Here is a 21,956-nt window from a genome sequence, read left to right as displayed (position 1 = left end):
GACTCCCCTAGAAGGTCATCCAGAAATTTGCCAGTATATGTGTCATACGCTCACACTTTTAGAACAGTGAATGGGAAAGGATGCCAGATGCCTGATCCCTTGAAAACTCTGCCAGTTAGCCCAGTATTCTGAGAAGGGGCCCCCTGGCTCCCTCTCCTCTGTGGATCTCTCCCAACCCTTCCTATGGGTCGTTCTGAGTCTTTCCATAGCAGCTGCCTCACCCTGATACCTCCCCCAGCCCTGATTCTGAGGAAGCCCCACATTCCTCATGGTTACCTGGCGATTGGCTGGTGGAGCCTGTTGCACAGATGTGACGGAGGGCGCATAGATGCTATTGGTGGCCAGGGAGACAGCAGCCAATGCAGGCACATTCCCCTGACACTGCTCCCGCTTGTGGGTCATAAAAGCTGGTAATGAGTTGAATTGCTTTTTGCACTTCCCACAGAGAAAGACATCTTCATCATCTATAAGTCAAATGGGGAGGGGGCAGTAACAAAGAATAAGGGAAAGTGGAAAAAAAAACGTCAGAGAGTGACAGAAAAATGAAGGACTGGAGCTAATATCTGATTTCAGAATATTTCTGTGATCAGGAATGTCAAATGAGCATTATCGGACACATCAATCAATGAAAAGTTATTTACTAAGCACAGACAATACATGGAATCCTTTGCTGGTGCTAAGGAATAAGGTGCCTTCAAGGAGTTTAAGACATACATACATACATACATATACACACATACAAACACACACATATACACACACGCATACACACACATATATGGGACTGAAAAGAAGAAAAGACAACAAATACTTATTAAGTGACTGCTGTGTTCAGAATAACCTATTCTGGGCACAAAGGGGAGAAACAAAGTTTGGACAGGAAACAATCTCCACAATACATTCTAGTTTCAGGAATTCTAAAACATAAAAACAGATAATACATAATATTAAATGATAAGTGTTTTAACAAGTTACAAAAAATAAAACGCCACAGGAAGCTTGTTATATCGTGCCATGGGAGGCTCTGTGACACGTTATCTGGTGAGGGTTATGAGGACATATAAGATTAAGTCCCAGGTGAAACATCATGAAACTCATAGTCTAGTTGGGTGGATAAGACATGTACATAGATGACTATAATACAAAATAAAACACAAGAGCTATAAGAGAATGATGAACAAAATGCTATGAGAGTTCATAAGAGGGAGAGCTTACTGTGGGCTGGGACAATATAAAGCCAAAGGTCAAAAGATCTGACATCAGTAAACTGTGTATTCAAGATCTAGATTCAAGGTCTAGAAGTTCATACAATCACAGCACACTGAGCTAGATGAACTTTGGGGGACACATGATTCAGCTCCTTCATTTTATTTTATTTTAACTTTTTTTTTTGTGGAAGGCAAGGCAATTGGAGTTAAATGACTTGCCCAATATCACGCAGCTAGTAAGTGTGTCAAGTGTCAGAGGTCGGATTTGAACTCCTGACTCCAGGGCAGGTGCTCTATTCACTGCGCCCCCTAGCTGCCCCTCCTTCACATTATAAAAAAGCAACTAAAGCAGGGGTGGGGTGGAAGTGGAGGGGTCGGATTGGAGGTGGGGAATGACTTGCCCACATGGGTAGTTAAGTAGCAAAGCCAAAATTTAAACCAGTGCTCACAGAGACAGAAGTTTTGGTCTTAGCTCTCCCACTGACTCCCTTTCCGATGTTTAGCAAGCCTTTTGTCCTTTCTGTGTTTTGAATTCCCTATGTGCAAGATGGAAAGAATGTATGGCCTGTCTGCATATCACGGGGGTTCCAGGAAACTGTTAATAAAGGGCATTATGGGGTCTTTGGGTAGGACCTTTTTTTTTTTGCTTTCTGGAGGGCAATTGGGGTTAAGTGACTTGCCCAAAGTCACACAGCTAGTGTGTCAAGGGTCTGAGGCGGTATTTGAATTCAGGTCTTCCTGACTCCAGGGTAGGTGCTCTATTCACTGTGTTATCTAGCCGCCCCCAGGGTAGGACATTTTTAATATGCATTAAGTAACACTGTTCCATTTTCTCAGCATTACATGATCCTGAAAGTCAGTCTGGAATCTAAGTTTAAAAAAACAACCACCTATAAGATGGGGAAAGAATGAAGAAAAGGGAAGACCTGGGAAGTGTAGAAGGAGAAAAGGATGAGAACCTGGCAGTGAGGAGGGGGTAGTGAGGTCTCCTCTAGATAGTGGTGTGTAGAGCGAGGAAGTTTGCAAAGCACTGCTGAAGCATAATTCATCTCCTTTTTATAGTCTGCTCTCCACACAGATGCTAAAACAGCATTGCTAATGCACAAACCTGACCACAACATTTCCCTACGTTCCCTCTTGCCTTTAGGAAAAAACACAAACTCTTCAGCTTGAAATTTAGACCACTCCAGAGTCTGACTCCAGCCTACCTTTCCAGGCTCAGTGGACATTGCCACCCTTCATACATGCTCCAGAAAACGAGGTTTAAGTTCTGTTTTCCACAAATGGCACTCCATTTCCACCTCCATGCTTCTGCACATGCCGTTCATATGCCTAGCAAGCACTCCTTCCCATGTCTACCCCTTAGAATCTTTAGCTCCTTTCAAGGCTGAATTCAAAAGCTCCCTCCTACAGGAAGCCTTTCCTGGTTCCCCTGTCAGTGATCTCTCCCTCCTCTAGTTACCTTTTACTTAAGTGTGTGGATATCTTGCTTTCCCCAAGTAGAGCATAAGCTCCTTGAGAGCAGGACCTGTTTTCCATTTTGTTTTTGTACCCCTAACTACCAGCAAAGTTTCTGTCATAAAAGGTCCTAACAAACCACTGAAATGTATTGCTTATTGAACTGAACTGTTACGATTATTTTTTTTGGCTGATGTTCCCCCATAAGAAGAGCAATTGATGTTAGGACCTGAGTAGAGACTCACCCAAGGACTGGATGGTGGTGGGTGTGTTGACACTTTGAGCAGTTGGGTCAGGAACTGCCCCTGGTCCATCCCATAGTGACTGTACTGCCAGGACAGTCTGGTTATCTATTCCTAAAGAGAAAAATACAGCCACATTAGAAACTGTGCAGAGTCCACATGCTTTGACTCCCCCTGCTAAGCATATGTACCCCAGGGAGACAGAAGACATAAAGAAAGGTTCCACGTATACCAAGAAATTGTTATTGTAGCACTTTTTATAGGAACAAAAGAATTGTAAGCAAAGTAGGTTACTGACTAAACAAATGGTGTGCATTAGTGGAATCGAATATTATAACATACAAGATGATAAATGCTGAGAATGCAAGGACATACTGGTGCTAAATGGAGTGACCAGAACCTAGAGACTAATTTATACAATAACAACAACTTCATAAAGAAAATATCTTTAAAAGACTTTAGAAATGCTGAATGACCAGCTATGATTCCAGAGACATGATGATGAAGCATGCCCCCCACCTCTTGACAGAGAAGTGATAGGCTCAAGATTCAAATACATTTTTGGACACAGTCAACGCAAGAATTTGTTTTGCTTGACTAGTATACAAACTATGTATCCTGGTTACAAGGGCTTTGTTTTTCTTTTTCTTCTTCTCCTAAATGAAGGGACCAAGGGAGGAATATGCATAGGGTAGCAAAAAAAGAAAAAATAGGAAAGAACTATCTCTGGAGCATCCTTTTTATTTTATTTTTGCTTTTTGGAGGGCAATTGGGACTAAGTGACTTGCCCAAAGTCACATGGCTAGTAAGTGTGTCAAGTGTCTGAGACCAGATTTGAACTCAGGTCGTCCTGACTCCAGGGCTGGTTCTCTATTCACTGCACCACCTAGCTGCCCCTATTTTATTTTATTTTTAAATGCAGAAAGAGCTAGGTGTGGCTGTGCAGGCCAGGAATCCCTGCAGCTGGGGAGGTTGAGGCTGCTTGAGTTCTGGAGCTCCGTGCTGCAATAGCTCATCGGGCATCCCACACTAAATTCGACACTGGTGTGGTGAGCCGGCAGGAGCAGAGGGTTACCACACTGCCTAAGGAGGGATGAACTGGCCCTGGCCCACTTCCAGCCTAGGAAAGACTTGGTAATGCAGCATTTCCCCTTCCTCCCACCTCCCAAAAGGCAGAGAGAATAGAAGGAAGGGGAGCAAAAAGCACAGACAAGGAGGCCAGCTTTGAAAGCTATAGGGCAAATGTATACTTATAAAGAAAAGGGAGCTGTACAGAACAGAGTTTTGTGGGTCTGTGTATAACTTTCTTTTCCTGTTCTACCATGTAGAAAGAAATGCTCAGGCAGGTCTCCTAAAGGACTCTTGCCTGCTGTAATGGCGTAATAATAAACTTTCTCAACTCTAACTCCAAGCAAGGCTGAGCTGAATTCTTTCCAGACACCCTTGCAGGTTTCCTGGTCTTGGATGAGATCAGGGTTCCTGCTGAACCTATTGGGATCCCGTTCCCCCATCATGACCAGTAACCTTAGCAGCACCCCCAATACTTGGAGTGGTGAGATGGCCTGTCTCCGATGCAACAGGGTCACGTTGTCCTACTAGCACTGCTTCCAGGGGGAGACCTCCAGGACCGTGCCCAACCTGCAGGAGTGAGGACCACTGGAGAAGGAATCACTGGAGGAAAGGCCCGGCCGGGCCTCCAGAGTACTCCTGTGACCCTATAGACGATCTTAAACTGCTGTTCCGGAGAAACTCTTAATGAGAAGGTGGACAGAAGGAAGTGAAATCATGTTCGACCTACTCCTTTTATGTATTAGCCTCTTTGTAATTGCCATTTGCCCTAGCAATGTTACTTTTAACTCTTCTCTTTCTTTTCCCTGATATCTTGTGTGCCTTTCTGCTTAACCTTCTTGCTAAGCTTGTCTCTTCTAACCTAGTGCATTCCATTTACAGATGATTGCGCAGGCTGAGTACCAACCGTTGCCCGAAGTCGTTACCCATCACCCCTTGGACCTGGCATCAGCCAAATTCCGGACCTTGGCCACGGACCCCACCCCTTGAACAAGATACCCTGAGAGGCAGGGACAGCTCTATGCCCCTCCCCAGCGGGAAGTAGCTCGGGAAGCTGAGATCATCGTCCTGTACCCCCAAATGAATTCGGGTGTCATCTGTTTAAGGGGGGAATGATGGGGTATCTGGGGTCTAGGTCAAACCAACTTGTAAAACCAGTCTGTGAAGTTGTAATTTGTCCTTTCCCACCCTTGAGCTGTGCCCCTTCTCCGCATCCCACACTCCACCTAGGCAACACTCTGTGACCCCTTTTGTTCTTACTTAATCTCTTCATTTCTTCTAAGGCCTGGCCCACACCCTCCTTTGTCCTGCCTTTTTCGACCTGGCCCAAATCTTATCTAAACTATCTATTCACATTCTCCTCTAGGTCAGCTCTGACCTTTGTCTATGCACTGAGTCCCCTCTGTCAGGTCAGCCCTGACAATGGCAGCCCTACCCTTTAAAGGTAAAAGCATGTACCCCTCTCACTTGCAGGTCCCCTAAAGGACTCTTGCCCGCTGTGATGGAGTAATAATAAACTTTCTCAACTCTAAAAAAAAAGAAAGAAAGAAAGAAAGAAATGCTCAAATGCTTCAAATTCCAAAATCTCCAGCTCAAGGAAAAACTTTAAAAGCATCAAGATTAAAACAACTTCAATATGATGGTGCCACAATTAGAATTACACAAGACCTAGTAGCAGAAACATTAAAGGACCACAGGTCTTGGAAGACAACATATCAAAGAGCAAAAGAACTGGGGCTCCAGCCAAAAATATTATACCCTGCAAAGTTAACTATTACCTTGAATGAAAAAAAAAGTGGACATTTGATAAACTCTCAGTTTTCAAGACTTTGTTAAAAAAAAAACTGAACTCAATAGACAATTCGACATACAAGAACCAATATAAATTAGGGCACATAATATAAATATAAGGCACATAACAAAGACTGATTATAAGGGATCTATAAGAACTGTTTACTTTTTATATATGTAAAATTTAGGTCTAAGATTTTTATTAATAATTGGGTAGTTTATAAGAAAGATAGGAAAACCTGGGCATGATATGAATTTTAAAAGTAAAACCATTTATGAACAGCTAAAAAGTAATTATTTTATACAAATGAGGTGCAAGAGGAAGAATTGATACATAGGAATTAGATGGAGGAGGAGGGCTGGTAGTCCTGGTAACCTACTTTCATTGGGAATGGGTTTAAGAGGGAACAATACATATATATTTAAAAGAGTATAGGGGCAGCTAGATGGTGCAGTGAGTAAAGCGCCAGCCCTGGAGTCAGGAGGACCCAAGTTCGGTTCTGGCCTCAGACACTTGACACCCACACAAAAAAAACTAGCCGGGTAACCTTGGGCGAGTTACTTAATCCCAATTTCCCTCCAAAAGGCAAAAAAAAGAAAAAAGAGTATAGGAGTCCTCTAAATTCAGAAGAAATAAAATGGTAGGGGCATAGGGAGGGAGGGAGGAAGGGAGAAGATAAGGGAGGGTGAGAGAAGAGGTAAATAGGGGTATAGAAAGGTATTTAGATTTGTGGGAATGGGAGGAGGGGGATCTTTGGAGGGGGGTAGGCAAGTCATTGGAAGGCAAGATAGTGGGTAAAAATAGGATAGAAAACAAGAGATATGCATATAAATAAAAACAAAGATCAGGAGAATAGGTTTGGGAATGTCTCTCTCTCTCTATATATATATATATATATGTGTGTGTATGTGTATGTATATATCTGTAGCTAAGGAGAAATGTTTCTGAACTCTATTGTAGTCTTTGGGGGGCCGAGGGAGGATATGTATATGTTTATAGCTATAGAGAAACATATCTAAATTTTATTGTGGCCTTCTGGGGTGAGTTGAGGGGAGAGGGAAAAAGAACAAAGTAAAAAAATGCACAGCAGAGAACAAAAGAAAACTTACAAGGAAGTAAAGAAAAAATAGACAATGCTCAACATAAGTATTATTTATCATATAGGCTTTTTTTTTTTAAAAGCAATCGGGGTTAAGTAACTTGCTCAAGGTTACACGGCCAGTTATTTCTGGGTGTGGTGCTGAGTATCTGAGCTCGGATTTGATCCAGGTCATCCCGACACTGGAGCCGGTGCTCTTACTCGCTGAGCCACCTGGCCGCCCCCATATAGGCTTTTTTGAAATGAAAATTTGTTACATATTTTGAACCCTCTCTTATGTTCTGCTATGTACATGACATGCTTTTATTTCTTTCTAACTTTGTATTTAACTTCTAATATTTAAGTTTATGATATGTTTTTCTCTATTCTGTATTTGTGTTCTGGAGTTTGAGTCTAAAATAAAATTTTGGAAAAGAAAAAAGAAATGTTCATTTTTTTGGTATTTGTTAAGTTCAGAATATTTTTTAAAAAAAGAATAGAAGGAAATATGAAAAAAAATGAATGTAAAATGAAGTAAGCAGAAAGGGGAGAATAATATATACAATAACTACAACATAAACAGAAATGAACACTGTAATTATAATGATAAAGCTTAGTCCCAGAGAAAAAGGAAAAAAATGTACCTTCCTCCCTTCTTTTCAGAAGTGAGGACCTATGGGTGTGGAAGAGGGCACATACTGTCAGATTTGGTTGATGGATGATTAACTTGGCTGATATGTTTCTTGTCCACCCCCATCTCTTTATTTTTTATTCTTTGTTATAAGGCATGGCTCTCTGGGATGGGGCTGGAGAAGGGGAGGATTTTTTTGAAATTAAAATCATATAAAAACAAAAGCTATTAATATAAATTTTTAAAAAAGAAACCATGCACAGCCAAGCCTTCCCAGGAGGAACAGTTGCTCCCCCACCAGCCATAGTACAAACCCTTACCCAAGGCCGAGTGTCCACGTCACACAGGCCCTCGGGGCCGATGCTGCCGGGGTTGTATCATTCTTGGACTCAGGAACAGCTCTCTTCATTATGAATTGAGAAGGAACTACACAAGTCTTTCCTTGTCTACCCACCTTTTTTTTAAACTGTTGGGTGTGATCTGAATTTATGGTTAAGCTTTCTCTCAAATAGCCAGTTTCCTTCTTGCCCACAGCTCAGAGACTGTACAGGTCTGAAGTTTCATCCAGCAAAATGCTTCTACAGAGTCTCAAAAAACTAAAGTCGTCTCCCAGATGCCTGAAAATGGGCCAGCACATCACCTAAGCCACAACCTACTCACACTAACTTCCCCAGCTTTGTCTCAGTGGTCGAGTTTTAAGGCAAAAATACTGAAGTTTAAGCTTAGTGCAAAGGCAGTAAAACTGATGTATGGACAGAAGTAGTTCTAGGTCTGGGACTCCACCATCCATGGCTCTCTTAAGCATGGCACTGTCACATATGGCATGAAATGTCAACTGGTGTCCTGGGGGGTAGGAGATGGTGCAGTGGATCCAGTATCAGGCCTGGAGTGATGGAGATCTGAGGTTCAAATCCAGACCCAGATACTGACTACCTGTGTGACCTTGGGCAAGTCACTTCAGTTCTGTTTGCCTCCATTTCTTCAACCATAAAACGGGGATAATAAATGCCACTATCTCCCAAGATTGTTTTGAGGATCAAATGAGATAATGTTTGTAAAGCATTTAGCACAGTGCCTGGCACATAGTGGGTGTTATATAAATGTTTATTCCCTTCCCCTTCAAGGTCCCACAGGTGTTGATTCCACTCTGCCTACTCTGCCTAAGGCTGCTTATCTGGATTGTGACACAGGCTAAAGGAGCTCCTAGGACAAGATTCTGGAGAGATCAAGGTGCATTCAGGCCTGAGTTAAGGGCTTGGGTCCTCTTTAGGGCAGGTATAAGGTAGCTTTGATCAGTTAGAAATTTGTTAAGCACCTAACCCTATGCCAGGCTCTATGGGAGGTGCTAAGGATACATGTACTAAGGATGAAATAATCCCTCCTCAAAAGGAGCTTACATTCTAATGAGGGAGACAAGCATATATAAATGTAAGTGAATACAAATATCTACGCAGAAAAATAAGGCAGTGTGGGGAGAAGGCCACTAGCAAATGGGGGATCAGGAAAGGCTTCATGCAGAATATGGTACAAAAGTTGCATCTTGAAAGAAGAGAAGGACTCTATGGGGAAGAAGTTAGGAGCGAGTGCATTCCAGGCATGGGGAGATGGCCAATGCAAAGGCACAAAGATTCGAGACAGAGAGTCAAAGGATATCCAGAAGGCCAATCTGGCCATAATGCAGAGTGTAGGAAGGGAGAGTGGTATCCAGCAGGGCTGTAATGAAAGGTTGGGACCAGGATGGATAGGGTTTTAAAAGAGAAACAGAATAGTTTCTATTTTACTTAGAGGCAACAGGAAGCTAGTGGGGTTAGTGGAGTCACAAGGGAGCTATGTGGCCAGATACATGCTTAAGGAAAATGATTTTGGCAGAATGGGTAGTTTAGACTGGAGTCATGAGGGATAAGAAGCAGAGAGACCAATGAGAAGGCTGTTGAAGTGATAAGGACCTAAACCAGGGCAGTTACTGTGTTAGTATAGAGAAGAGCTCAAATGCGAGTGATGTTGGGAAGATAGAAATAGCAAAATCTGGCCACTCATTGGATATGTGAATATGTGGAGAGTGCAAGATAATGGCAAGATTATGGACCTGGAAGGACTGCCAAGATAGTGGTGCTTTAGAGAGAGAGAGAGAGAGAGAGAGAGAGAGAGAGAGAGAGAGAGAGAGAGAGAGAGAGAGAAGTCTGGGAGAAGAGGTTTAAGTATTAAGATTATGAGCTCAATTTTGGACATGCTGAATTTAAAATATCTCTGGGATATTCAGTTTGGCAATTGGTGATATGGGATTTAAGCTCAGGGGAGAGATTGGGGACAGAATGTAGATCTCCATGGAGATGATAGTTAGACCCAGAAGTTACCAAAAAAGGAGAGGGGGTCACACCTATCAGAATGGCTAACATGACAAAACAAGAATGTTATAAATGCTGGAGAAGATGTTGGAAAATTGGAACACTAATGCATTGTTGGTGGAGTTGTGAACTAATCCAACCATTCTGGGGAGCAATTTGGAACTATGCCCAAAGGACCATAAAAATGTGCATACCCTTTGACCCAGAAATACCACTTCTAGGGATGTATCCCAAAGAGATCATAAAAATGGAAAAAGAACCCATATGTACAAAAATATTTATATCAGCTCTTTTTGTGGTAGCCAAGAACTGGAAATTGAGGGGATTCCTATCAACTGGGGAATGACTGAACAAGTTGTGGTATATGAATGTAATGGAATATTATTGTGCTATAAGAAATAATGAGCAAGGCAAACTTCAGAAAAACTTGGAAAGACTTATATGAACTGATGCTGAATGAAGTGAGCAGAACCAGGAGAACATTGTACACAGTAACAGCCACATTGTACAATAACTAACTTTGATAGACTTAGCTCTTCTCAGCAATGCAAGGGTCTAAAATAACTCCAAAAGACTCATGATAGAAAATGTTATCCATATCCAGAGAGAAATATGGAGTCTAAATGCAGATCAAAGCATACTATTTGCTCTTTTTTAAAATTTTGTTTTGTTTTTTCTTTCTCATGGCTCCATTTGTTCTAATTCTTCTATACAACATGACTAATGGGAAAATACATTTAATAAGAATGTAATGTAGAGCCTATATTGGATTGCACACCTAGGGAAGGGGGAGGGGAGAGAGGTGGAGAAAATTTAAAAACTTATGGAAGTGAGTATTGAAAACTAAAAATAAATAAATTCATTTATTTAAAAAATTTGTGTGGACATTTTCATCTTTTTTAAAAATTAATTTATTTTTAGTTTTCAACATTCATTTCCTCAAGATTGAGTTCCAAATTTTCTCCCCATCTCTCTCCTTCCCCCCACCCCAAGATAGCATGCATTCTGATTACCCCCTTCCCATAGTTTGCCCTCTCTTTTATCACACACCCCCTTTATTCCCTTCCCCCTTACTTTTTTGTAGGGCAAGATAGATTTCTATACCTCATTGCCTGTGTATCTTATTTTTTGTTGTGTTGTTGTTTGTGTGTTTGGGAGTATTTTTTTGCTTTTTTTGTAGGGGGGGCAGGCAGGGCAATTGGGGTTAAATGACTTGCCCAAGGTCACATGCCTAGTAAGTGTTAAGTGTCTGAGACCACATTTGAACTCAGGTCCTCCTGATTCTAGGGCCAGTGCTCTATTCACTGCGCCATCTAGCCTCTCCATCTGTACATCTTATTTCCCAGTTGCATGTAAAAACAATTTTTAGCATTTGTTTCAAAACTGTGAGTTCCAAATTATCTCTCTTCTTCTCTCCCCACCCACCCTCACTGAGAAGGCAAGCAAGTCAATATAGGTTATACGTGTATAGTTATGCAAAACACTTCCATAATAGTCATGTTGAGAAAGATTAACTGTATTTCCTTCTATCCTATCCCACCCCCCCTATTTTATTTTCTCCTTTGACTCTGTCCCTTTTCAAGTGTTTGCTTCTTACTACCCCCTCCTCCATTCTGCCTTCCCTTCTATCATGCCCCCCCTCTTATCTCCTTCCTCCCTATTTTCCTGTAGAGTAAAATACCCAATTGAGTGTGTATGTTATTCCCTTCTTAAGCCAAATCCAATGACAGTAAGGTTCATTCATTCCCTTTTACCTCACATTTCTTCCCCTCCATTGTGAAAGCTTTTTCTTGCCTCTTTTATGTGAGATAATTTACCCAATTCTATCTCTCCCTTTCTCTTTCTCCCAAGATATTCCTCTCTCACCCCTTAATTTTATTTAAAAAGATTTCTTAAAGAAATTTTTTTTTTAAAGGAGAGCAGGAAGGAAGAGAAGAAAGGGCTAACTGGACCAAACCTTTGGGAACACCCACAGTAATGACGGTATGATACAGATGATGAGCCAGCAAAGAAAATAGAAAGAGCAGTCAGACAGGTAGGCTAACCAGGAAAGTGAAGTTTCACAAAAACCCAGAGAAGTTTAGGAGGGTGGATCTAGGAGAGGGTGGGTCAACAGTGTCAAATGAAGCAGATGTGCCATAAAATATACCCCAACCCTCCTTAACATCTACCTGCCTGCCTCCTCTACCACCAAAATCTGACAACCAGAGTTAAACTTGGGGTTTGGGCTAAGCTGGCAAGTCTCCAGAAGGAGGCAAGCTACTAGGCAACAGCCATTCACCTTAAGAATTTTGTTCTTTCACTAATGCATTGTTGGTGGAATTGTAAACTGATCCAACCATTCTGGAGAACAATTTTGGAACTATGGCCAAAGGGCTATAAAAATGTGCATTCTCTTAGATCCACCAATACTGCTTCTAGGGCTGTATATCAAAGAGATCATAAAAAAGGTAAAAAGACCCACATGTACAACAATATTTATAGCAGCTCTTTTTATGGTGGCAAGGAATTGGAAATCAAGGGGATGCCAATCAATTGGAGAATGGCTTAACCATTTGTGGTATATGAATGTGATGGAATACTATTGTTCCATAAGAAATGATGAGCCCAGCAGTGTTATAAGAATGTAAATTTTTAAGATCTTCCCTGCCCCTAGACTTAAGTGCACCAGGAGCCTGTGGTGGAAGACTTGTTTTTCAGGAACACCCACACCTTGGTGCTTTGTGATCAGGCAGTGGGTCAAGAGGGTTGTTACATTCTTTGAGCCAGAAGAAGGCTATATAAGCCCTGATGGGAGGCTTTGATTTGGGGCTCACTTTGAGAAGTGTTGTGTGATTTGACCAGACAAGACTCTGGGCAGCCACTGAGAGCCTCCCCCCTCTCCCCCCCCGCGCTAACACTGGCTTTGAAAACCCAGATGTTGATGCTTCCCTCTCTGGTAACTGTGATTAGGTATGGATGTATGCAATGGTCAGACAGTTTGGAAGCCTGTCTGCTTGATCTGTTTCTCTGTCTTGTAACTTCTGTCTGTATACTCTGAACTTTGGGGTGCTGACCTTTTTCCCCTGAACTAGGTAAACGATATGTGTTTGATTGATTAAAGTAAGCTTGTTAACCCATTTTGAGTTGCTTTCCTTTAGCAAAGCAGATCTAAGAACCTGTGTTGGCAGCCACCCTAGGGATGTTGGGGTGCTTGCTGCTACAGGCAGATTCCAGAAAAACCTGGAAAGACTTACATGAACTGATGCTGAATGAAGTAAGCGAACCAGAAGAACATTGTACACAGTAATAGCCACATTGTACAAGGACCAACTTTGATAGTCTTAGCTCTTCTCTGCAATGCAAGGATCTAAGACAACTCCAAAAGACTCATTATGAAAATGCAAAGAAAGAACTATGGAGTCTGAGTGTAGATCAAAGCATACTATTTTCTCTCTTCTTTTTTTTGGGGGGGGGTTCTTTCTCATGGTTTTTCCCTTTTGTTCTGATTCTTTTTTTACAACATGACTAATACGAAAATGTTTAATATGATTGTACATTTATAGCCTATATCAGATTGCATGACATTCTGGGGGGGCAGGGGGGAAAATTTAGAACTCAAAATCTTATGAAAGTGAATGCTGAAAACTAAAAATAAATAAACTAATCTAAAAATTTTAAGAAATTTTTTTTCCTATGTCAAACATGAAAAATACTCTCTGCCTCCACTTCCCCTATATAAAACTGGAATATACTACTTGACTGCCCAAATCCAAATTAGACATTGAGAGGTTCCAAAGAGTCTGAGATTGTTTACAAAGGGTACATACCAGGACTAGGTAGAAAATAACACTACAAGCCAAAGGAAAACTAAGGGAGGCCCAAAGATAGAGTGAAACATCAAATCTGAGGTTTTAAGTTTCTAATGCCTAGTTACCTCTGTACCACCCCTGGACAAGTCACTCAGTTTTACCATCTGTAAAAATCAAGAAGTTTATTCTGGAAAATAACTTGGAATTATACTAAGAAAGTGACAAAAGTGTCCATATTCTTTGACCCAGAGATCCCACTACTAAATATATAATGCAAGGAGGATAAAGATTAAAAGAAAGGTCCCATAAACACCAAAGTATTTACTATGATTCTTTTGGAGTAGCAAAAACTGTAAACACCTGCTAAACATACTGTGGTACACAAATGTAGTGGAATATTCCTGTACCACAAAAAAGAATAACTGTGAAGACTACTGAAAGATCTTCTATGAACTTATGCAAAGCCAAGTTGGCAGAAAACAGGAAGACAAGCTACATGAGGACAACAATGTAAATGCAAAGAACAAAAAAAATTCAAAACCAAATGCTATGTTATCATAAGGACCAAGCTTGGCAGAGGTAGGAAACTAGGAATATAAAACACTGAATACTGTGGACTTGGTTGATGGGTTCATTAGTTTACCTCAACTACATTTTCCCCCTCCTTTAAAAAAAATTTTTTTTCATACAAGAGATGGTTTTCTGGTTGGAGAAAGAAGAAAAAATATATAATGAATAAATGAAAGAATGAATGGAAAAGCATTAATTTAAGTACTTCTTATGTGCCAAGCAAACACTGTGCTAAGAGTTAATGAATTCAAATAGAAAAAGTGAGATAGCCTCTGTGATCAAGCAGTTCACACTCTAAGAGGAAGATAACATATAAAAGAATGAATTCTTTTTGAGGTCAGGAACTGTTTTTACTTTTTTTTGTATGCCCAGTGCTTTTGTATTTGATTGACTGATTACAGAATAATGCACCTAACATTAGACTTAACTGATGCATTGGCTAGTTTAATGGAATTTTTTCCCCCTTTTCCTCTTTTTTTTTATTCTTTATTATAAGTGAAGGTGGAGGGTGAAACGTAGTAGGAAATGTAGGTGATGTAGAAACATAAGATATCAACAGAAAAAAAAATTTAAAGAAAGAAAAAAAAGTTCAGTAAAACCAAATACATCAACCAAGTTTGAAAGTATCTGCAATATTCTACACTCATTGTTTCAGCAAAGAGGAAGAAGAGGTACATATCCTCTCTCCTTTGGAGCTAAGTTTTGTCATTATAATTACACAGCATTAAGTCTCCAATTTTTTTGTTCTTTCAATTTATATTATTGTAGACATTGTTTCTTGGCTCTTTTCACTTCATTCTCATCAGTTAACATGTCTTCTTGTGTTTCTCTGTAGTTTTCATATTCATGTTACTTTTAAAAAATGATATTTTATTTTCATAACACCTATAATTCCCATTATATCCTTCCCTGAGATTCATCCCTTAAAGAAAGAAGGAAAAGAGTTCCACAAAACGAATGAACATTGCAAAAAAGCTTGACATTATATGCTGTATTCCACAATCAATTAATCAATAAGAAAATATTTATTAATAACTTACTAAGTGCCAGGCACTGTGTAAAGTGCTGGAGATAGAAAGACAGGTAAAAACAGTTGCTGCCCTCAAGGAGCTCACAGACTAGTGGGAAAGATGGCATATCATAAACTAGTTGTATACAGAGTAGCTGGGAGACAATCTCAGAGGGAAGGCACTAAAGGCTAGAGGGACCAGGAAAGGTCTCTAACGGATGGTAGAATTTGAGCTGAGACTTGAAGGAAGCCAGGAAACAGAGTTGGAAGTGAGGAGCACTTGACATGGGAGACAGTCAATGCAACCACACAGAGATAAGAGATGGAGTTCAAGGAACAGTAAAGAGGCTGGTGTAGATGATCACGCAGTATCTTAAGAGGAGTAAAGTGTAAGTAGAATTTTAAATGGCAAAGGATTTTATATTTGATTCTAGAATAGGAAGCCACTGAAATTTGCTGAGTAAGGATGGTACTGTGATCAGACCTATGCTTTATGAAAATCGCTTAGCAGAAGAAAGGACAGTTCGAAGTGGGGTAAAGTCTGAAGCAAAGACATGAATCAGAAAGCTATTGTAATACTTCAGGCAAGAGGTAAAGAAGGCCTGGACCAGGGTGGAGGCTATGTGAGTGGAGAGAATGGGATGCATAACAGAAGTTATGAAAGTAGAAATGACAATATTTGGCAACTGATTGGATGTGTTGGGCAAGTGAGAGTAAGGAGTCATGAAAAACACCAAGGCTGTAGGCTTAGGTAGATAGTGGTGCCCTTAACAGTATTAGAGAAGTTGGGAAGAAGGGAGGATGGGGTGGGGGAAAGAGAAAGATAATGAATTCAGTTTTGGACATAATGAGTTTGAGACGTCTATAGACCATCCAGCTGAAGATGTCTAAAAGGCAGCTGGTAATTGAAGACTGTAGCTCAGGAGCGAGACTTAAAGGCTGAATGTCTAAATCTGAGAATCATCTGCATAGAGATAAAAATTGAACTGTTGTGATCACCAAGTTAGAGAATATAGAGGAAAAAGAGAAGAGTGATCAAACTTGGGGAACATCCATGGTTAGTGGACATCACAAGGATAAAAAAGCTGCAAAAGGGAACAGTTAAACAAGAAGGATGAAAACCAGGAGAGAATAGTGTCAGAAAAACCTAGAGAAAAGAAAAAATCCAGGAGAAGAGGGTTATCAGTGGTGTTATAGGTTGCAAAGAAGTGAAGAATGATAAGTTTTGGTGGAGAGAGCAGTTTTAGCTGAATAATGAAATTGGAAACAAGACTACAAAGGATTTAGAAGAAATAAGAGAAGTGGCCACAACTAGTGTAGAGCTTTTTTCTCTAGTTTAGCTGAGAAAGGGAAGCTATAGAGTGATAGTTAATGGGCACTGAAGGACCATGTGAGGGTTTAAAAATAGGGGAGATGTGGGCATGATTGTAGGCAGCAAGGAAGGAAGCAGAAGACAAGATTGAAGAGAGAATGGAAATGACAATATAGGCAAACCACTGGAAAAGACAGGAGAGGATGGGATCCAGGGTGCATGTAGAACGGCCCTGGCAAGGAAAGGGGTCATCTCTTTATTTATGACTATAGTAAAAGGGAAGATAGTTGGGGAAGATGTCTGAGTGATGGGAAAGGGGAAAAAGAATGTCTCGTGCAGTGGTCTCAAATTTTTTGGTGAAGTATGAGTGGAAGGCCTCAGCAAAGAGGTTGGGTGGAGGGGGAACTATGGAAGGCCTGAGAAATAAAATTTGGGAAAGGTGCTCCAGAAAATGAGATAGTGAATTGATTTGGGAAGAGTACAATGACTACCTTGCTACAGGGAAGGTCCAGTTGAGATTAGATAATATAAATTTGAGGTGGACCCAAACACACCCATGAACTCTCACTTCTTCAAAGAAAGGGTGGGAAGTTTCTTCTCATATCTTGTGTGTGTGTGTGTGTGTGTGTATACATACATATATGTGTATGTGTGTGTATACACATATATAGTTACAAAGGATAGCTTTCTGGGGAGAGAATAGGGAAATAGATATATTTGACAATCGAAGTGATTTAAAAACAAACATCAAAACAAAAACAAATAACATTTTTTAAATATGGAAGACAGTCAAGATGATCTAAGGTGGGGTTGGGCATGACCATGTCATCCCCACCCTACGAATAAACTCTGTTTCCTATTACCTCCAGAATCAAATATAAAATTCTGTTTGACTTTTAAAGACTCTCCTAATCAGCTCACTTCCTACCTACCCAGTTCTATATTGTAGTCCTCTCCACATACCCCATGATACAATTATATTGGCTTAATTACTGTCCCTTACATTGCAACACTTCATCTCTAAACTTCATGCCTTTTCATTGGCTGTCCAACATGCCTGGAATGCCCTCCCTCCTCAATTCTGCCTTCTTGGCTTTCCTGGTTTTCTTTAATACTCAGCTTAGAGTCTACCTTCTATGGGAGGCTTTTCTTGGTCTCCCCCACTACTAGTGCCTTGACATTGCCTTCCATTTACTCTGTATATATCCTGTATGTACAATTATTTGTGTGTTGTATCCCCTACTAGAATGTGAGTCCCTTGAGAGCAGAGACCCTTTTTTTGGGGGTGGGGGTGGAGGAGCTTTCTTTATAACTCTAGGAGTTAGCATAGTATCTCAATAAATGCTTTTCAGACACTATACTTGTTCTAATTTATACTTAAACCCAGTGCCCTATTCAGAATTTCACCAGTGTGGGTTCTTCCTCTGATGTAGATCACAACCTCTTTGTGCCTTAGTAGGGGGCTTTCAAGAGCTACTAGGACCAATAAAATTGACATCACCTTGCAGTCAACCCTCTTGTGATGAGCTTTCCAGAAAAGAACGAGGCTGGTTCTTAGACAATAAACAGTCTATCATTAGGCACACATCTGGAGTCTTTCTAGCTCTGAAGGATCTGCTACTGTCTATGCTCCAACAGCATAGCTTTAGAAAACCCAGGGACATCACATCATAGGGGTTTGGAATTTAGGGGGGGTCTATAAGTCATAAAATACAACATAAATGTTTTTATTATTATCATTATTACTACATATATTATGCTGTACTAAGCACTAAAGGAAACAGGAGAAGAAAAAGGATAAAAAAAAAAAACTAGGATAAATGTATCTGCCTTTTGTGCTTGACTTTGCTCGTGCCATTACTGTGTCCCTCTAAATCTGTTGAGATCCCAGTACAATGTCAATTCATTGACAGCAGGGACTGTTTCATTTTTGTCTCTATCAGATTTAGGAGTGATGGCATACAGTAAGATCTTAATAAACACTTGCTAAACTGAAGTTCTTCCCTTTACTTCAAGCCTAACTCAGTTATCTCCTACTCCATAAATGGTCCCTACCCAAGTAAGAATGGTCTGCCTCTCCCAAAGTATCTTCTAGCTTCCCAACAGTTAAGTGATCAAAGGATATGAACAAACAGGTCTTAAGAAAACAACTGCAGGCTATAAACAAGTACATGAAAGAATGTTCCAATTCACTAAAATAAATGTAAATTGATACAATTTTGAGGTTCAACTAACTATTCTGAAAACCAATTTGAAATTTTGCTAATAAAGTGATGAAAATGCCCACAAGAAGGCACATACACTAAAAAATATCTAAGACAGAAATGTGCCACAAATGCCAAAATATTTCTTGCAGCACTTATTGGAGTGGCAAAGAACTTCAAACAATCAATTAGGGAATGGTGAAACAAATTGTGGCACATGAATGAAATGGAATTTTATTGTACCATAAAATAAATATGAATAAAGAGAAGCATGGGAATAAAGGGAAGCTCTTTCCTGACCTCCAGCCTTGCATCTCCATTGCCTATTAGACATCTCAAAATACATATACAGTAGATACCTTAAACTCAGCATGACCAAAACTGGACTAATTTTTTTATACCCAATACTCCTCTCTTTCTAACTTCCTTATTGCTATCCAGAATACCACCCTCCACTCACTCCTGTTTAAAACTTAGGTGTCACCCTTGACTCCATATTCTCTCTCAACCCACAACCAGTCAGCTGTCATCTTGTTATGTCTACCTTCAAAACATCTTCCAATGTGCCCTCTTTTCTTCTCTGACACTTCTCCCACTGTAGTGAATGCCCTCATTGCCCCAAGCCTGGACTACTACAATAGCTTCCCAGTTGGTCTCTCTTGCCTCAAGTCTCTGCCAAATGCAGTCTATCCTCCACCCAGTTATCAAATTGATCTTCCTTAAGTATGACCATGTTACCCACCTTTATTCAATAAACTCCAGAGGCTCCCTATCACCCCTGGGATCAAATATAAAATCCTTCCATTTGGCTTTTAAAACCTTTTATAACCTGGCCCCTTGCCACTTTTCCAGTCATCTAACATCTTATTCTCTTCCATGTACTCCATGATCCAGTGACACAGGTCTCCTTGCTATTCCTCACACAGGATGTTCCATCTCCAGACTGAGCATTTTCACTGGTTATCTCCCATGTCTTGAACTCTTTTCCTCTTCATTTCTTCCTTCAGACTTCAAATTTTAGCTCAACACCCACCCTCTGGAAAAGGTTTTTCTAGTCCTCTTTAATCTTAACCTTACCTCTGACATTGTCTCTAATTCATCCTGCATTATATTCATTTGTATAAAGCTGTTGGCATGCTGTCTTTGCCATGAGACTGTGAGTGCCTTGAGAGTCAAGGGCTGTCTTTTGCCTTTCTGTGTATCCCTATCACAAGTAGTAGACACTGAAATTATCAGAGATAATAGATTTGGAACTAGAAGGCACCTCCGGGACCATCTAGTTCAAGCCCCTCATTTTAAAGATGAAGATACTAAGACCTAAAGAGATTAAGTAACTTTGCCAATATAATTCAGATAGCAAATTTCCAGATATGGGTTTTGAAACCAGGTACTCTGAGTCTATAGCTTCTATGCCACCTCCAAGGAGAACTAGGTTCAAATCTAGGCCCTGGCACTTAAGATTTATGACCTATTCAACTTAGACAAGTCACCTCCCATGTCTAGACTTCCATTTCTTAATCTGAAAAATGAAGGGGTGGGCATATTAAAGAAATGTCGATGGTGGCAAACTGCCAAAGATAAGAAAAGATGTAAATAGTCCACGTTGGAGAGCCTTCCAGAAAGCACACTGTTGAAATTGCTTGGTCCAACTACTCTGGAAAACAATTTGGAATTTTAAGAAAAAAAATATAAATAAAATGTCCATAACCTTTGACTCCCCAAATCCCACTGAAAAGCAAGGAGACAAAAGAGAAAAAGGTCTTTCTGTGATACTATTTTTTTGTGGTCACAAAGAAACAACACAATTGTTCATCAACAGGCCAAACAAATTACTGAGCATGAATGGAAAGGAATATTGCTAACTGAAAAATAGAAAGAATGTGATTATTTCAGGGATGCCTGGGAAGACTCTTTTGAACTGATGCGCAGGATCAAATATACAAGACAACAATAAGGTAACAGGAAAGAACAATAAACAGTAAAAAGGGCATTGTTAAGTGTAATGACTTTCTGGCACAGGAGAAGAATTCAGAAAAGGGGAGGGCAGTTTCCATGTTTTGCTAAGTCTTGCAGAGCAGCTTACTTTTCCTTTTTCAATCTTTGTGAGCAAGTATAGGTAAGAGAGGAATTCGAGGTGTGTGTGTGTGTGTGTGTGTGTGTGTGTGTGTGTGTGTGTGTGTGCCTCTTGTCAGTCCTTTCCTGGTCCCATTTATTCACGCTGACAGCAGAGGGAGGGGATTCAGGGCCAGTGCCGGCCTGCCCCCACCCCCGGCTCCCTACGCTCTGCCCCGGTACAGTGTGACCTCCCCAAGGGCAGGGCCTGCGCCCATCCATCTGGTGCGCGCTAAGGCCAGTATTCAGGTCCACAGGATTGAGATCGGGGGTCTCGGAAGCCCCGAGGCCCGGCCCGGATGCAGGAAGCGGCCCTCGGAGCCCGGACTAGGCCGGCCTCTGTCGGTCGCTCAGTGCGCTCTTTGCGGGTATGGCTAGGCACGGCGGCCGCAGCCTCTCAGCCCCCCCTCCCAGGCCAGGGCCTGCAGGTCGGCTCTTCCAGGCCGCAAACCTCCTCCCGCCCTCCCCGCGCGCGAGGCCCCTCGTCCTGGCTGTTCCAGGTACCCGGCCCCGCCGCCCCCGCTCCTGGGCGCCCTGGCCCCAGCCCTCGGCGGCGGCGGAAGCGAGGTAGCTGGGGCTGGTGGCGGCAGCGGCGCGGAGGGAGGGGCGGCGCGCGGCGCGGAACAGCCACCCCCGCCCGCCGCTCCCCGGGGCCGCGCGCCGCCCCTCCGCGCCCTGCAGCTACCGCCGCAGCCCGCGCGCCCGCCCGCCCGCCGGCCGCCGCAGCCCGGCTCGCGCCGCGCCGCTCACCTTCCAGCGCCTCGAAGATTGTCTGCGCCATCTTGGAGCCGCCGCCGCCGTCGCCGCCGAGGGCTCGGGGCTAGACGAGCATTGTGGGAGCGGCGGCGGCGGCGGCGACCGTGAGGACAATGGCGGCAGCTGCGGCAGCCGAGGGCAGACCGACGGCGGGCAGGAGGCTCCGGGGCGCGAAGGCAGGGCCTGCGAGCGGCAGGGGGCGCCCCCGAAGCGCTGCTCCCACGGACCTGGCACCCCCCCCCCCCCGCTCCCACCGGGCCCCCCTCCCAGCTCAGTGCACGCGCGCTCCCCCTCGGGGGTCTGCCCTCCCACTTACACAACCCATCTAACGCACTTTCCTACTGGGGTTCACCCCGTCCCCTTACACTTTCCTCCTTATT

General features: G+C 42.0%; 1 protein-coding gene across 1 annotated transcript in view; it reads right to left on the bottom strand.

The window, feature by feature from the left end:
• Positions 1-21,734, bottom strand: part of ZNF341 (zinc finger protein 341) — a 42,155-nt gene extending 20,421 nt beyond the window's left edge. Inside the window, 3 exon segments of the mRNA XM_069077648.1 lie at positions 277-464; positions 2,912-3,022; positions 21,571-21,734. Of these exon segments, the coding sequence (XP_068933749.1) occupies positions 277-464; positions 2,912-3,022; positions 21,571-21,601 (330 nt within the window). The 5' untranslated portion in view covers positions 21,602-21,734.
• Between the last annotated feature and the right edge of the window lie 222 nt (positions 21,735-21,956).

This window comes from Petaurus breviceps, unplaced genomic scaffold, assembly GCF_028583685.1.
Source record: "Petaurus breviceps papuanus isolate PSGF00001 unplaced genomic scaffold, PetGlider_PUasm1.0 90994, whole genome shotgun sequence".
Lineage (NCBI taxonomy): Eukaryota > Metazoa > Chordata > Mammalia > Diprotodontia > Petauridae > Petaurus > Petaurus breviceps.
The sequence above is the reverse complement of the archived record's forward strand: the minus strand, read 5'-3'. Positions and strand labels throughout refer to the sequence as shown.